The sequence below is a fragment of the Enoplosus armatus genome, chromosome 14 (genome assembly GCF_043641665.1).
Source record: "Enoplosus armatus isolate fEnoArm2 chromosome 14, fEnoArm2.hap1, whole genome shotgun sequence".
Lineage (NCBI taxonomy): Eukaryota > Metazoa > Chordata > Actinopteri > Centrarchiformes > Enoplosidae > Enoplosus > Enoplosus armatus.
Genome location: NC_092193.1, coordinates 22,044,201 through 22,061,188, shown reverse-complemented (window position 1 = coordinate 22,061,188; position 16,988 = coordinate 22,044,201). Strand labels below are relative to the sequence as shown.

The following is a 16,988-nucleotide window of genomic DNA, read 5'->3' as shown; positions in this document are numbered from 1 at the left end:
ATTTAGGGGGTTATTTTTGGTGTTTGACCCATACTAGGGACTAAAAGTGTGATATTTTAAATATCTTGGCCTCTTCTGTTTGAAGTTTGGCCATTCTTTTGTCAATTTGTCTCCTCCAAGTCCCCCAATTGAATGGACGTGCCTTGAAGACATACTGTCATGTACATAGATTGAAAATACATACAGAAATCTCTCTCTCGTGTGCGATAACCAAAACAGTTTTCACTTAGGCGGAAAGCTTGTGTCGGACCCCGTAGCTCACGCTAAGAAGCTGATTGAGAAAACAGGTTTGCAGGGTCTGCCGGGATAATGAATGGAACGAGTCGCAATATGTAACCCTAGTCTTTCACGACTCGGGGAGTTGATTAAGACATCAATGATGGCAACAGCAACAACAACAACAACTTTCCCAAATCTCCCGCTCACCTCTGTTCATGTCGGGCTAATCTATACCATCTCACATGAGATCCTCTCTGCCTCGTCGTGATTTTGGAGTCGTTTCCGAGGTGTTGATGAGTTTTTAGCCTCGGACAGCAAATGCGGAAGATTGATGTGCTTAAGTTAAATACTTTCTCTGGGGGCATTTTCTTCCCCCTGCAGCTCCACACAGACATGGACCACGGAGACAACGCGGTCAAGTACACCCTGTCGGGAGAAGGAGCCGGGTCCATCTTCACCATTGATCAAATCACAGGAGATATCCATGCACTGGTGGGGCTGGACAGGTCAGCGCTCATCAATAATAATGATAATAATAATAACGCAGTAATACTGTCTAAAGTGCTGCAGAGATATGACTGATTGCATTTTGTATCTTTAAGTTCACTGAAGCTACTGATGAAGAAGTTAGTATCTATAATGTGTCCCTGTTGATGAGACATGTTATTATATTATTTGTGCATTTTATTTGTATGTAATTCTTATTTATTTTATTTTATTTTTTACAGAGAAGAAAAGTCCTTCTACACACTGAAGGCCCAGGTTGTCGACATCCACACGGGCCTCCCTCTGGAGCCGGAGTCGGAGTTCGTCATCAAGGTGCAGGACATCAACGACAACGAGCCGCGGTTTCCTGACGGTCCCTACAGCGCCAGTGTCCCCGAGATGTCTCCGATGGGTAGGACGCTAAGCTAACACGAGGCCCTGTTTAATATGTGTACCTTTACCTTCTGCACAGAATGAAAAGTTAATGGCCTAAGTCAATTTCCGGAAGAACACGGGGGTGGGAATCACCAGAGGGCCCCACGATGCCATATTATCGCGATACGATGATATTCAAAACATTTTGCGATACGCCGAGTGTTGTGATAACATACATAGCGATATATTACGATTTATTACCGTTTTTTCAACAGCAAATGATGTCCCCAAAGGAAAGCCTTTGTCAGCATCTGTTCAGTCTAATACGATAAAGTCTCTTCATCTCACATCAGTCATTTTTTTTATTGTCCGACAGACTCACCAACACTGTCACAAATGCTGCACGCACCTGACCTACTGAAGTGCAAACGGGTGTGGGCTGCTGTTATTACAGGTATTTTGAACAATGCAGTGTTCTACCCTGGGATGTAGCCGTAGCAGCAGAGGTGGAGCGCGCGTGTGGGGGAGGAAAAAAAACTGTTTCATACGTTTGGAATGCAACAACCAGACCTCATCTGGAGGTGGTGTGCATCAAGCTTGCCACCCTGCCAATGGAGGTTCTTTCACAATGCAGACACAATCACGGTAAAAAAAAAAAAAAAAGAGTGCTTTAAGACACCAGGTGTAAATGCAAAGGCCTGTGATCACATAATGTATCTATATATCATCTATATATAATATATAATCAGAATGTGGAAATCTGCCCAGTCGAATTTGATCGTTCTTCGTGAGGAAATGAAAAGCGTCCTGATTGTGCAGCCAGACGAAAGGTCCCCCGGGGGCAAACAAAAAAAAAAACGCAGCAACTTTCGTGGCAATCTGAAATTTGGCTGTGCGAAAGTATACAATTTCACATGAAGGTGACTATAGAGGGAATTGTTCTCAGAGTAAGTCTTGCTTCAGCGTCGGGATTCATCCTCGTGGGGCCTTATACACACACACACACACAACAAATATGATGTAATAACTCTAATAGCACTGGGCTGATAATTGTTGAGACATGGTATGTGGTATGTGTCGGGTGGACCGAAGAGACGATCACGCGACATCGTCCTTGAACAATGGGGGAAAAAAAACGAGACTGAAAATGTGGAAACCGGACATTATTCATCTTAGAAGCCTTAAATTACAGCAGCCGTAAGTCTTATTTTCAGAGGACACCAACGACGGAGACGGTAGCCGTCCAAAGTTGAAATAGTTCAACTTTAATGCATTGTATTCCATTCTACATCACCGTAGCAAGCATAGCCGTCATGTTTTAGCCCGTGCCGTCCAGCCGCCTGCCCGAATCCATGTGAATGCAGCATTAGCAAGTGTTTAAAAGGAGTTGTCATGTGGCGGTTGTGCTTTGTGGGACATTAAGTGAAATTCAAATACATTATTTTCTTTTCGGAGCTTTCCAGTCCAGCTCGGTTCTTAAGTGTCACTTTGCAGTCTGCTTGGACATATTAAGTTGTAGCTGCTGCGCACACAGACAACACACACACACACACACACACACACAGCGCACTAAGCCAGACTTAGTGGCCCATCTGTCTGCTAAATACCGTTACTGAGAGGTAATTTAACAGTCAAGGTCTTTAGGCCGTAAGCTGTTAATGCTTCGGCTGAGGCCCAAAGTGCTCTAAGAGAACACAAGCTTGACCTCAGTGTGTGTCTGCTGCACGGAAAATACAGCAACAAGCTGTAAGGTGGATTAGCTATGGCAACAAACGGCACAAGCGTCCATATGATGAAATCGTGGCTTTTTCGAAGCTGTTGGTTGCACTGTTTTCTGTGGAGTTGCTAACTTGTCACAGAGTGTTTGCTACGCTGCTGAATCTGAGCCTCATACTGGGCAGGTTCACCCATTTTGGGGGGGGGGGAGTTTGACTGAACATGTGAAAGCAAGTTACTAGTTACTGTTAAGTTGCATAATAGTATAATGTCTTCTGTGGCTCTGGAGGGAGCCTCGATGATGTCGGGGGCATGAAGAGAAATGTGTTTTGCAATATGGGAAATGTAGGATCCGTAGCTTCTGGACCTTGAAGCACAGAAGGGACCAGTCAAGATATTTCAGCCTCTGCTGCACAAACTTCACCCATTCTTTTGTGTCTCATGTGAGTCCCCCGACTTTAGGGATGTGCAATACTAAACCGCAGGAGTAGGCCTAATGGATAGCTAAGGATAGGTCACTGGTTTTCATGGCAGGTCAAAGCATTTAACTCACAACATGTATAAGAAAAAACCACAGGACATATCCGCCGATATATCAGCACGCTGTCTAAAGACGCGCTCTCTTGCAAGAGCCTGACGGGGCACTTCCCGTTGACCTTATTATATACAAATGAATAAATGGACCTCCAATTAGGGCATAATTTAAGTCATTTTGCAGTGTGAGATGTTCATATTGATATCGCAGGGAAGTCGAGCATAATTTATAGAATCTATCTGAATCACACTGTCCCTTTAAGATGACACTAGGGGCTCTCCTTTGATGGCCCAGTTGTGGGGGTGGGGGCCAACACAGCACATGCACTGTCTTTTCAAAATGGCTGAAATGAAGGAGTTTCAGCTTCCACATTTTATGCCAACAGGAGAGGTAAGTCATCAATGTTTTCCAGACATCATGTTTCTGTTGCTAAAAAATCAAGCTGTTTCTTCAAAATAAAAGTCCTGGCTTCCATTTAGTAAGATTTTTAAAAAGTCACAGTAATTTTAACAGTTTCAAAACACAACTTTTATTCAATGTCCTTTGTAGTGGACATCAGGACTTACTAACCTCCATTTGTAATACATCAGGGAGCAGAGGATACTGCAGCTGTTGAGGAGCAAACAGAGTGCAACAAGGCTGCCTCAATCTGCCCAGGCCAGGGAAGATGATGCCTATGTAGATGAGCAGATGATTCTGTTCACAGGCCGGTGTCCTGTACGGCAGTTTGTGCCTGGGAAACCAAACCCCACAGGACTGTGGAAGTATTTGCCCTTGCCAGTCCCAATGGTCTGGTACTGGATTTTGAGGTTTACAAGGGCAAGAATACGTTCACTGACCAGCAACTTGGAATCAGAGGGAATGCAGTCATTTTTTAGAAATTTTAAAAGAAATCCACTCAAAAATGAATTCAGTATCATAAAACTACATTATTACATTCTGTATGAAGCAAGTCCCGATGTCCACCACAAGGGACAGTCAATAAAAAATGAATAAACAATGTTTTTGAAAAAAAAATTGTTGCAACATGTTTCTTTCAACCACAATCCTTAAATTATCATAAAACAAAATCAAAAAAGCAAAACCTTTTTTCCTCTGGGTCTCAGGATATGGCAGCATCGATAGCCAATTAAATGAACGATGATGTCGTTAGGCTACATGAATACGTTAAGAATTATAATTCAAGTTGTAAAGTCGGGATAATCAGGATAATCCATTCGTGACTCCTACGACAGACCTCTGGACCACTCGTAAATTGTGTTCGTGCCTCAAAGAAAATTCAAAATACGAGAAAGTTCCCCTAAATCACTCGTACGCCACACTTAAGAAACAGCTCTGTCCGTACGAGTGGTTCTGGCCCAATGTGCAGGGTATGTGGTGGGCACACTTGGTGGGACTCATGGCTGCAGGGGTGCGTCCGTGGCACATATAGGAGCAGGTTTAAGGGTCGTATAGCTATCATGGCCAACACCATTGGCTCCTCTCACACAGAAAGTTCAATACAACAGAGAGTCCAGCTGATGTCCCATGACGATGACGATATCGCACAGTAGCCAAATTTGCCGTTGCAGTTAATGGAGTTGTAATTGGTAGATTCAGCTGTGTGTGCATGAAACAAGCCACAAGGCCACTGCCAAAACTAGGAAGGAGACATCGTTTAAAGCTGCACAAGGTCTCATAAACTCTTGTAATGATCCTTTTTAACAGGACGACAGCATCTGAGCGTGCTAACATGATCAAAAATATCTCATATCAATAACCAAAGGTGCAATAACTCTTTATCTCTACCTTGTTTGTTCAGGAACCTATGTGACACAGGTGACTGCCGCAGATGCAGATGACCCCACATATGGCAACAGCGCACGTATCGTCTACAGCATCCTTCATGGCCAGCCATACTTCTCTGTGGACCCCAAGACAGGTGAGAGGTCAACAATATTCGTGTCAGCCCTATTCCATTCCAACGTCCGTAGCAAAGCAAGAGTTATCCATACAGTTGTATGACGAATCACTGACTTCTTGGTGAACCCACGGTTCACTCTTGACCAGCCGTCTCCACTCCCTCCTAGAAAGCATGAAATTCAACCAGTCATGACACAGTGAGCGGCTCTGAAGGCAGAGTCCTGCACCTGAATGCTAAAACGAGCACTGAAAGGGGACGTAAAGATTTTCAGTCCTTTTTTAACAGACATCTCAACCGACCGGGGATTCGTCTGCACACGGAGTGTCATGTTTCATTTTCACCCCGAGGAGCAGCATGCCTCAACTGTCCGGCCTCTTTGTAAACACAGACTACATCAAAGCTTAAGGCATGAAACAAAAAGGTGGTGGTTTTGCTGGTGAAAAGAGTCAAACTGGCAGGAGGATGTCGGAAGCCATCAGCAACTGTGACCACTTTCCGTTTCCAGCTTGGGACCTTTACAATCCACCAAAACGTCTTTAACGTTGGCGTTCCTGTTCATGACTTCAACATCCGACAAATTAAAGTGAATCAGAGAAGCACGGCGTCAATAAAAGCCTACATGGGCAAAACAGAGCAGACTGGAGTGGGGAGACCCAGTCAATCATCAATTAAACATCACTCTGTGCTCCAGCCTCTGTTTGCTGTCCTAAATCTGAGAAGCATCTGATTCGGCGGCATACTGCTTGGGGATACGCAGAGAACCCTGTTTCATCAATAAAAGCTATTTGTGTGATTCGATGTAGGTGTATTTAGAGGTGATTAGGCGGACAGAGGGGGGCCCGAAATCAAAGGTTTGCAGGAATCCACATAGAAATGGTGGATAACTTGGGCCTAATTAGTCATTTGAGGAATGAAAGGGGACTTCTACAGACAAAGCTCTGTAATATGCTGGCCCAGTGAAGGTTAGAATCTAGAATCTACTGTCTGTCTATTTCCCCATATGGAAAACAAAATATCACAATGAGCACCCTTTTTTAACCCCTCCTCCAGGCGTGATGAGGACAGCTCTGGCCAACATGGACCGCGAGGTGAAAGGGGAGTACCAGGTTCTTCTTCAGGCCAAGGACATGGGAGGTCAGCTGGGAGGGCTGGCCTCCACCACAACCGTCAACATCACCCTCAGCGACGTCAACGACAACCCGCCGCGCTTCGCTAAGAGTAAGGAAGTACCTGATCATTTGGACGGATGAATGAGCCATCGATTGGTTTGTCTGTTAAGATGAATGAACAAAATCGGCCCACAGGTTCTTTCTTGAATTGAACTTTTGCTTTTTGCTTTCCTTTTCCTCTCCTCTGTCATTCGATCAGGTATTTTCCATCTGCGGGTGCCAGAGTCGGCGTCAGTTGGCTCAGCAGTGGGTCGTATTCGAGCCCACGATCTGGATGCTGGCGCCAATGCGGAGGTGGACTATGCCATTGTTCCAGGAGATGAGGGCGACATGTTTGACATCATCTCTAATGGCCAAAGTCAGGAGGGAGTTGTAGTCTTGAAAAAGGTACATTTACTCATTATCAGCTGCACATTATTGTGCTTTTGACACAATTACACGTATTGTACTGCACAAGCTTGATATGCATGATGATCCATTGGGTTATGTATTCTCAAAAAATGGCCAGGTCTCAAATAATAGCTGGAATGGGGGGTCTGGAGTGGACTCATCTGTACCATAATACGGAAATTCAGCGTAGTCTAATCCACACCCATTCCATCAGTACAACAACAGAGTGCTGCATTCAGTAACTGCAGCTGTTCTTACACCACAATGCAGTGGAGTAGAAGTATAAAGTGGCATAAAATGGAAATACTGCCGTCGATTTCAAGCGATTGCACTGGTCGATAGTTCGCAGCGGTAATCATCCATCAAAGGTAGTCAGAAGACAATTGCTAGCAACCAAACATGGACGTAAACAATGCACGATTTGTATTCGTGATTATCAGTCTCTATACCGCTCATACTTGGAGGGTTGCGGGGAGCTGGAACCCATCCCAGGTGGCATTGAGGGAGTGGAGGATTACACCTCGGACAGATGACCGCAGTCCATCACAGACTTACACCTAGAGACAAATATTCATTCACGCTCACAGTCACACCTACAATTTTGGAGTCATCAATTAACCTAACCTCTCTGGGAGGAAGCACAGGGAGAACCAGTTTGTGTCATTATATTGACACCTGCGTTCAATACGTGATGCTCTTTAAGTGTTACGACAGTCCTAATTTACGGCCACTTTACGGCGGTCGGTTGAACCTAATTTTATTTTCTTTTATACAAGGGAAATACTGAGTTGCCACCTAACGAAGGTACCATTTGTTTTGCATTTATACGTATTGATTTCATTTCACGGGAAGTGCGAGTTTCCTTTAATCTCATATCTGGAAGGTGTGTAAGGAAGTAGGATAAGGTTGCTTTGTGATCGTCTGAAGTATAAGAAGGATGCAGGTATGCTCCAGAGTTGTTGCACTATATGGTCTCAGCATTTTCAGTATTTCACAATAAGCTGAAGCAGTGGTTACCACAATATTAGTAGAAAAAAAAATTGGCGCCCTAACAGGAGCACTCTACATTTTAATGGACTGTTCCATGAGGAGACGGAACCTCTGTGGCCGCTGTGCATCGCACACTTGTTGCTCAGTTGACGATAATACAAGAAAAGAAGTCTTATTTCAGGAGCGAGGAATAGAAAAGGTGCAGTAACATCCTTGTCCCAGTGGTGTTTACATTTCTTATTGTTACAAATACTCCATTATGCATCCTTAAAGTACATAAGTCAGATGTACTTCAAGTATCAGATGTTAACTGTTAATTTAAGCCTGTGCCTTGACACTCACTTCTCCTGTCTTTCAGTCTATGAAAGTGTGTGAATGTGAGATCTGTCAGACTACTTGGGAATCTCATCAAACAGGATGGAGTCCTCTTTGCTGCAGGGGATACATTTCCAAACCAGGACCCACATAACATAAAGACACATGTTTGAAAAGGATCCCTTATATTTGTTTGTTAAATAATTAGAACCAGCATATGTACTGAGCCGGACAATTCACAACTGAAACATAAACTTGCGAACGTGCCTTTGATTACTAATTGGTCAGTACAAATATGTCTGTGATGAGCTACGATTGGCCAATATATCCGCCAGGCTGATTTATCGGTCCAATTAGAATTCTCCATATATAGTGCACCGTTTATGAAGGCATTAACAGCTTAAAAAACATTTTGTTATGGTATGTTGAATTACGCTTTGAAGGTCTAAAAACACAATATAGAAAATAAAGTCAAATGGAATCTTTTATAAAAATGTTTCTCTTTTTCTGCTCGAAATTCCACACAAATACACCCTCACATGCTAGTCAACGCTTTCATGATCGACAGGGGGGTCATTTGCAATATGTTTGTTGCTGATGAAAGGTAAAGTCATATGTGTGTTTGTGTGGGCTGGAGATGATGTGTGTATGTGTGTTTTGGGTGTGTGTGTGTGTGTGTGTGTGTGTGTGTGTGTACGAGAATTGGCTTCAGCATTATGAGACAAACTGAGTTTGATGTGTATGCGAATGCATCTCGGTACGGTTTGCGGCTGCATTTCCATATCAAAGCGTCTGTCTCCTGCATCTTTCTCCTGTGCATTCACACACAGATAAGCGTGGTGAAAGAAAGGAAATCGACCCTCATCTGTGTCCAGATCTATTAGTTAGTGGTGCATTCATCAAAGTGATTGGGGTATCAATAACCAAATCTGCTGCCCTTTTGAAGTCTCTACGGTGAGGAATTTATATATCTAGGTGCTGTCAGGGTTGCTATGCAACAATAAGGCAGGTTGTCCTTGCACCGTGCTTGAAACGCAGAAATTAAAATACTGAACTTTGTGTTGTGAATGTGCTGTCGGTGACTGAGAGGTCAGAAGATTTCTAGATGTCTGCTGGATGTCTCGCTTTGGCAAAATGGTCGACATCTGTTGTATTCTGTTATATTTCGTTGTTTCAAAAGAGAGACATGTGTCTCTCCGATGAGTTGATATCTGTTGGAGACAGGTTGAACTATTTCTTCTGTACTGGCAGATGTATTCAGTTGCATTAACAAAGTAAGGATTTTGGGACTCAATTATAGACAGAAATACCTCGATAAGATGGATGAAGGGTCAAACGAATAGAAGTTCCATATTGTTGCATGGACAGCTGGATTGATTCAAATAGAAGTAGATCTGTTCTGCCGGACTTGCAACAGACAACTTAAAAACATGGCTGAAACGCCTCCTGAGTTCACACAGATTAACTAATAATAATATAGCTCTATTCTCATATGATTAAATCCCTTCCGTGTCTCTGCAGACTCTCGACTATGAGACCAAGAAGTCGTACACCTTCAAGGTCGAGGCGTCCAACACCCAGCTGGACTCCCGTTTCCTTCACCTGGGGCCCTTCAAGGACTCGGCGACGGTCAAGGTGAATGTCCTGGACATGGATGAGCCTCCCGTCTTCACCAAGCCCTCCTACTCTATGGACGTGTACGAGGACACCCCCCCAGGAACCATCATCGGCTCTGTGACGGCTCACGACCTGGATGCCAGCAGCAGTGCTGTCAGGTAAGAAAAAGGGCTTATGGCCGCTGTCCATGCACACAAGAGAACTTGAACGCTGTTTCAGTAAGATTTAAGATTTAGTATTCATATTTAATTATTTGATTTCCAGTCCTAAGTTCAGACTTTACACTTTATAGCCAGGCTTAGATTGAAGGAAATTAAAATGGGTCACACCACACAAACTACGAAGTAATTTCTAGGAGACAGGGTTGAGGAGACTGAAGTTCGTGTCCTTTTTCTACCCATTGTTGGCTTCTTTGAACCATGACATCATTGTTAGAAACTAAATCGGACCCTAGCCAGACCTTAACCTTGGCCTATCGCAAAAACCACCAACCGTAACACAGTGGTTGCAGGTGGATCAAATGACTGCAAGTCTGCAACCGAAAATGGACACTTTCATACAAAGGTGGACTCGTGTGACACTGTACCGAGGTGTTTAAACCTAGTGAGATGGGCTGTGCTAACAAAATGCCGGTATTATAATGGGGTAGCATGGTCATGGTCAGTATAATTTCTCCCCCGGGGATCAATAAAGTGTTTCTGATTCTGATTCTGATGGTTCCTCTGTAACGGACCCAGCTTTGCTGCAAATGCCCCCTTTTTCTAAATGTTTATTTATTTATTATGTTTGATTTATTTATTTATTTTTAAGTTATGAGGTCCTATGTCAAGGAATGTTTTGATCTGTATTAAAAAAAAATGAAAAAAGTTCCAAAAGAAACTTTGGCCTGTCAGGAAACATGCATATGAGTCATTTTTGGAGCGGCCATGCTGGTATTTTGGAAGTCACTGACAAAGCCTATTTTTTTATATATATGAGAGACGTGTTGGCGATCTCTAATGGTTGGCAGAAACTTCATTGTACACCAATTGTTCATTGGAGGTTTGACAATGTTACATATGACGTGATGACGTTTTGAGTTGAAGCGGGTCATAGTTATGGGAGTCCTGAACTGAACCTCAAACCACCACGCTGCTTTGCTACTTTGGTGATTTTATAAGAGCAAAACCAGCACTTTGCTGTTTTTAATGGGTCGTCAGGTGACAAGTGGTGGTGAAAGTCTGCTTTGCTGTGCCCCACTGCTGGAGAGCATTTCTCAAATATGTGCCCTTCTAGGACAGAGGACCCGGCCCACCGATGTAACGTGTTCCCCTCTCATGTGCTCTCTGCAGGTATTCGTTGGAATGGCGCACGGAGTCTGACAGCTGCTTTGACATCGACACCGTTGAAGGAACCATTTCCACTAATGAATACCTGGACAGAGAGACGGCTGTGCAGCACAATATCACTGTGGTGGCAACCAAAGTCAGTGAGTATTCCACACCAGAGGCATCCTGCATCTGAAACAAAGCGTACACAGCCCAGAGCTGGTCATCCAAAGAGATCTGTATAACAATGAAGGTTTTTTTTTAATAATATCGCCTAAAGGAAGCGCTTATAAGGTGAATAGTATTGGTCCGAGCACAGAACCTTGTGGAACTCCGTGACTGACTTTGGTGTGCATGGAGGATTCATCGTGTACGTGTATGAAGTGAGATTGATCTGATAAACAGGACTTAAACCATCTTCGTGCGGTTCCTTTAATGCCAATGAAATATTCCAGTGGTCAGAGACAAGTCTGGTTGGCGACTGCGACATTCCTGTTCTCCCAATACGGGAATGCGGAGTGAAAGTATGATTTGCGTGGAATCTACAACCATGTGTTAATGACCCAGTTCCCTCGGGGACAGGGGAAGTAACATAAAAACCAGATGGATTTGGTAAAATAAAGTTATTTATGTACAAGGAACTTGGATAATTGACATACTGTATATAAAAAAGAGCTACAAATACCTTTACCTAATGCTAAAAAACAAAAAAGAATTCTCAAGAAGGAAATTCTGAGTGTGTGTGTGTGCGTGTGTGTGATCAATAGTCTAAACGATACCTGGCCCGGTCCATCGGCATATCAAGCGACCCCTCATGGGCTCCCGATTCCAAGGTTGAGAAACAGAGTTGATATACTGGCATCATTATCATTTACCACTATGTTAAGGTGTAGATTTTTCAGAGATACGAGATCAGAGGGTGTAAATAGTTCACACCAGTCTGATCTGAGAGCAGAGTTTAGCGTGAAAGGTTAAATTCATCATGAGTTCACAGTCTGACAATGAAACAGCTGGGTCCCAGGTGACTGCACACAAGTCTTTGTGTTTGTTGATTTTAGCCACACCTACTCAGATTTGTAAATTGAGCGAACATGTAAACGAGAGTTCGCTATTTCATAATGGAAAAAGCCTTTCTGTAACCTCGAGAGAGGGATAACACAATCCAAACCATGGTGACGGAGCAGCAGCAACGTGTATCCACAACACATAGTCCGCTCATCAGTTTTTAAATATTTTCTAACAAGTTTGTACCTCTGTAAACTTCAAGCCTCATTCAGATTAGATTAACATTACAGGAAGAGGTAGGGGATGAAATATTCAGTGTGCTCTCTGTAGCTTAACTAACTTAAAGCTACATCAGAGATCTTCTCTAATTCCAGCCTGATCACTGAGGTTGAAATGTTCCTAATGTGTCCCCTTTAACTGTGCCTGAGTTTATTAGAATAGCTTCTTTTTAGCCTAGCATTTAATTTGGAGCGATGTTATAGCCGTAGTTTTTAAAAATTCTGGTCATTGGTTTTTCTGTTATTTCATTCCTGGTGTTTATTTTTCATTTATTATTTTACTGTTTTCAGACTTGCAAATAGCATCTGCTGCTGGTGTTTATTATTGTTTTAAGTTCATGACATGAGAAGCACTTTGAGCTGAGCAGCTTATTCCATTTGCCTCTGGTGGGTCTGAAAGTTCCTAAACAAAAAAACTTAACACTTGCATAATATGCAACTACTCTCATACATCCACTTTTGAAAAACCATGACATGCTTTTGAAAGTTCTGGAAAAGCTGGTAAGTGGACGTCCAGTTAAGATGTTTTTTGGCAAACATTGAAAGAATATTTAAGTGTATTAACACCATTAAAGTCTCGTAGCTCTTGTGTATGTTTATAATCATAGAATGAAAATTCCCCCAGGTTGCATAAATAGTGTGTAACTAGTGCCACTTTAAGATCAACACGTTGCGCTCGTGGACTGCATGCAAATGAAGCAGGCGGGACCAGGATGTTGATTGGTCAGTGTTCAAAGCGGGTGCTGTGTGGCCTTTAAAGCGCCCGCTCTGAATTATGATGAGCTAACCTATTTAGCAGCTTCCTCTGTGGCATAAGAGAGTGAGACTTTGGCAGCTTGCCACGGCCGAAACGCTTAGTTTGATTCACGGTCGACTCGCGAGGCTGCATTACATTACTCAGGTCATGAAGAGCTGCCGTCTCTCGCTGCCGATCTGCGATCACACGGTGAACAAATGCGTCGAATGGCAGCTTTCCAGATCCACCAGTGGCCGTGGCTGATTCTGTGGCGATAATGATAATAATCACAACAAAACTTTATTTATACAGCACCTTTCACACAAGGGGTGTAGCTCAAATAAACAAAAGGAGGCAGCGAGTAAACAGTGTTCACTCGTTAATAGGAATGAGGTCCAAGCCAGTTGCTTTGTTTTTCGGGGCAACGCAGATAAGACGCCTCCTTACCGTTTTCCGCCGAGACAGGACTTCATGTCAAATACATCAGGAACACCGGGATACGTTTATGTCCCTGAGCAATATGAAAATAACTAGCAACCTTCCATTTATCTAAACACACTCCTCCATCCTCAACGGCTTGTCCACCGTCGCCAGATTTAGTTTTGGACTTTCCTGTCCGGTGGAGCCCATTTCGTTAACCATGATTTACGGGCTGATGTGAAGTTTCAGCAATAGCATCCACATGAAATTGGGACTTTTCGGTTCTCTGGCGTCCTCTCTCCTGTGAGTTTGTCCTCTTGTCCCTCCCTCCAGTCCCCCCTGCCTCTCATTCTGCTCTCCGGCTTTTTCTCCTGAGTGTTCCTCGGTCTTGATGTCTCACAGGATGCACACTGCAGACATCTGGTCACTGATACACACTGACCTGTCGGTACGGGGGCTGCGTCATTGAGTGTATAGTAATGTGTGACCTCGTGGCGTCCCTTGCAGGCAACCCTCTGCTGTCCGTCAAAGTGTCGGTGACAGTCAACGTGCTGGATGTGAACGAGTTCCCTCCTGAGCTGGCGGTTCCTGCGGATACCTTCGTCTGTGAAAACTCCAGAGTCGGACAGGTAAACTGAACTGTATGTAAAGCTATCTGCTGGCTGTAGCCTATATAAAGACTACACTAAACGGTGTGGAACATAGACTGCACACATTTATTATTTAAAAGGTTACCCTGGGTATCTGCTTCCTCATATTATAGCCATACACTCCTATAATCAGTTCAAGTAGTTCAGAGGGTGTTGCATGTATTAAAACGTACACCACCAGGTTCGCGGAAGTTACTTTCATTTTCAGTGACATTGTCATTTTCTCTGCGAAGCCAAGAGACTCGAACCAGCAATCTTTCATTCACAAGCCACCAACTTTTCTCTCTAGGGTTCTCTGATTCAGTGTGCTCAGCAGATTCTCTCTCTCTCTCTCTGTTTGCTCCTTGACCAGGTGATCCAGATTGTCAGTGCCGTGGACAAGGACCTCCCTCCTGTTGGCCAGAGGTTCTTCTTCAAGTCCCCCAAAGAGCTTCGCAACAGAAACTTCACTGTTCGAGATTTTGGAAGTAAGCAAGAGGAGGGGATTAAAAGGGAAGGAGATGGTTACAATCTTATTGTATTGACCAGTTCACGGCAGGCAAGGCAGGGATCTAGGCGTCCTGATATAGGGCTCACGTCTATGCATAGCACTGTTGCCTGGAACCACACTCTTGGTGACGGACTGGATTCGATTACATTTTATTTATATAGCGCCAAATTACAACAAAAGTCATCTCATGACACTTTATAAATAGAGCTGGTCTAGACCGACTCTTTATAATGTTATAACCATGAGCAAGCAAGCTTTGGCAACAGGCCCAGGCAGGCCTGAGCCAGCCTCTAACTATAAGCGTTATCAAAAAGCAAAGTTTTAAGCCTACTCTTAAAAGTAGAGAGTGTGTCTGCCTCCCGGACCCAAACTGGGAGCCGGTTTGCCTTTGGAGACTCTAGCAACCACAAGCAACCCTGCCATTCTGGGAGCGCAGTTCTCTAGTGGGGTAACAGGGTACTATGAGCTCTCTAAGATATGATGGTGCCTGACCAGTAAGAGCTTTGTAGGTCAGGAGAAGGATTTTAAACTCTATTCTAGATTTTACAGGGAGCCAGTGCAGAGAAGCTAATACAGGAGAAATATGATCTCTTTTCCTGGTTCCTGTCAGTACACGGGTCGCAGCATTCTGGATCAGTCCTCAGGGACTTATTGGGGCAGCCTGATAATAAGGAATTGCAATAATCCAGCCTAGAAGTAACACATGCATGGACTAGTTGTTCTGCATCTGTTTGAGACAGGATCTTCCTGATTTTTGCAATGTTACGGAGGTGAAAGAAGGCAGTCCTTGAAGTTTGTTTTACGTGGGAGTTAAAGGACAAGTCCTTATCAAAGACAACTCCGAGATTCCTCACGGAGGCGCTGGAGGCCAGGGCAATGCCATCTTGAGGGATAATATCCTTAGATACTGTGTTTCGGAGGTGTTCAGGGCCAAGAACAATAACTGTCTTGATTCCCTGAACCCCCTGCAACAGGAGGGTGGTAAACACTTGTATATGTATAATGAGTATGTATCAAGATGCGCATTTCAGCTAATGGCTCACGTTAATCAGTAAGCACTTTCTGAAATCCAAATAACCTGCTTCACGCACATATACAACTGGGAGGGCATTAGTTTGAGGAGATACGGAACAGGCAGTAGTTTGACGATGAAATGGCACAATGGGGGTGCATAGACCTTTCAGCTCTGACAACCTACTTTTAATGTCTAGTACAAATAGTTAGGTACATGTACATGTAACCCAACTTACTTACTTACCCTGGCTCCTGGAAATTTTGCCAATTTTGCCAGGACTCACTAGAGTCTGGGGCTCACATCCAAACTCCCGTCTGTGGTCGGGTTCAGACAACAAAAGCACTTTGGTTAAGGTTGGGGAGAGATTGTGGTTTCAGTTAAAGTCAAGTCACTGCAGACTTTTTCTGTGTCAAACCAAGACCACGACCTTTCCCTGACCTTAACTTCAAGTGCTGCCTAGCAAACATTTCTGATGTTGCCGTATATAAATGAATCAAATTGTTGGTTGGAGGTATCAGGCTACAGATGTTTCAGTTTAGTTGGAAGGTTAGAAAAGCATTTGCTAATATTCGAAATGGTGTAGTTTGTTGAGACTCATCGTCTCAAGGAAAACTACAGCATCTGTCGTTTCAGAAAATGCCGCCAAACACACACGTTTAGTGTTCAAGTGACAGTGAAGACCTCTAGGGGCCGTTTCCATATAGACCCCCAATATAAATCAATCAATCAGTCAATTACTGGTAAATTATATTATTGTTTTGTGTCATTGATTTTTTGAAGGTGAAGGTTTTATGACGTAAAACTTTTCCAGAGCCCAGGAAAGCTGTTTTTTATGTCTGTGAATTTCTTTCAAGTTTATGGACGAAGTGGGCGCCAACCTTAACTCTGATATCCAGTTCTCCTAAAACACAAATGGTTGAGGCTGATCAGATTCGTTTTGCTTGACCTTGCCTCCTAGCAGTGGCCCGTGAACTAGATTATTATATGAGGGAAAAGGATGTGAACATTGCATTATGCAGCAATTCACAATGGACAAAAAAAAAAATGTGCCTTAATATGCATTCATTGTTGGTGATTACATTCACCAGGGAGTTGTTCTAAATGTCTTGTGCTGCATATGTCTAACTCCTGGATGCTCCTTTTGAGCCCGTGTAACTGTAGCATTTGTTTTAAAGGCTAAACCTGGTGATATTCCATCTTTATTTTCTCATCATGTGCAGAGCCTCTCGGTCACAGAGCTCCATTGCTGTCCTAAAAATATCAAAAACACATCGACGAGCCACGCTGTTGTTGCACCGGGTGACATGTTTCCTCATTACCATGAACACGCACATTGTAATTCATTTTGACTCAAATGTGTATTAATCCACTG

General features: G+C 43.5%; 1 protein-coding gene across 1 annotated transcript in view; it reads left to right on the top strand.

Annotated features, from left to right (window-relative positions):
• Positions 1-16,988, top strand: part of LOC139296803 (cadherin-12-like) — a 29,675-nt gene that overhangs the window by 10,783 nt on the left and 1,904 nt on the right. The window contains exons 2-10 of the mRNA XM_070919322.1: positions 601-725; positions 948-1,117; positions 5,133-5,252; positions 6,285-6,452; positions 6,603-6,790; positions 9,620-9,873; positions 11,047-11,183; positions 13,969-14,090; positions 14,464-14,578. Of these exons, the coding sequence (XP_070775423.1) occupies positions 601-725; positions 948-1,117; positions 5,133-5,252; positions 6,285-6,452; positions 6,603-6,790; positions 9,620-9,873; positions 11,047-11,183; positions 13,969-14,090; positions 14,464-14,578 (1,399 nt within the window). The remainder of the gene's footprint in view (positions 1-600; positions 726-947; positions 1,118-5,132; positions 5,253-6,284; positions 6,453-6,602; positions 6,791-9,619; positions 9,874-11,046; positions 11,184-13,968; positions 14,091-14,463; positions 14,579-16,988) is intronic.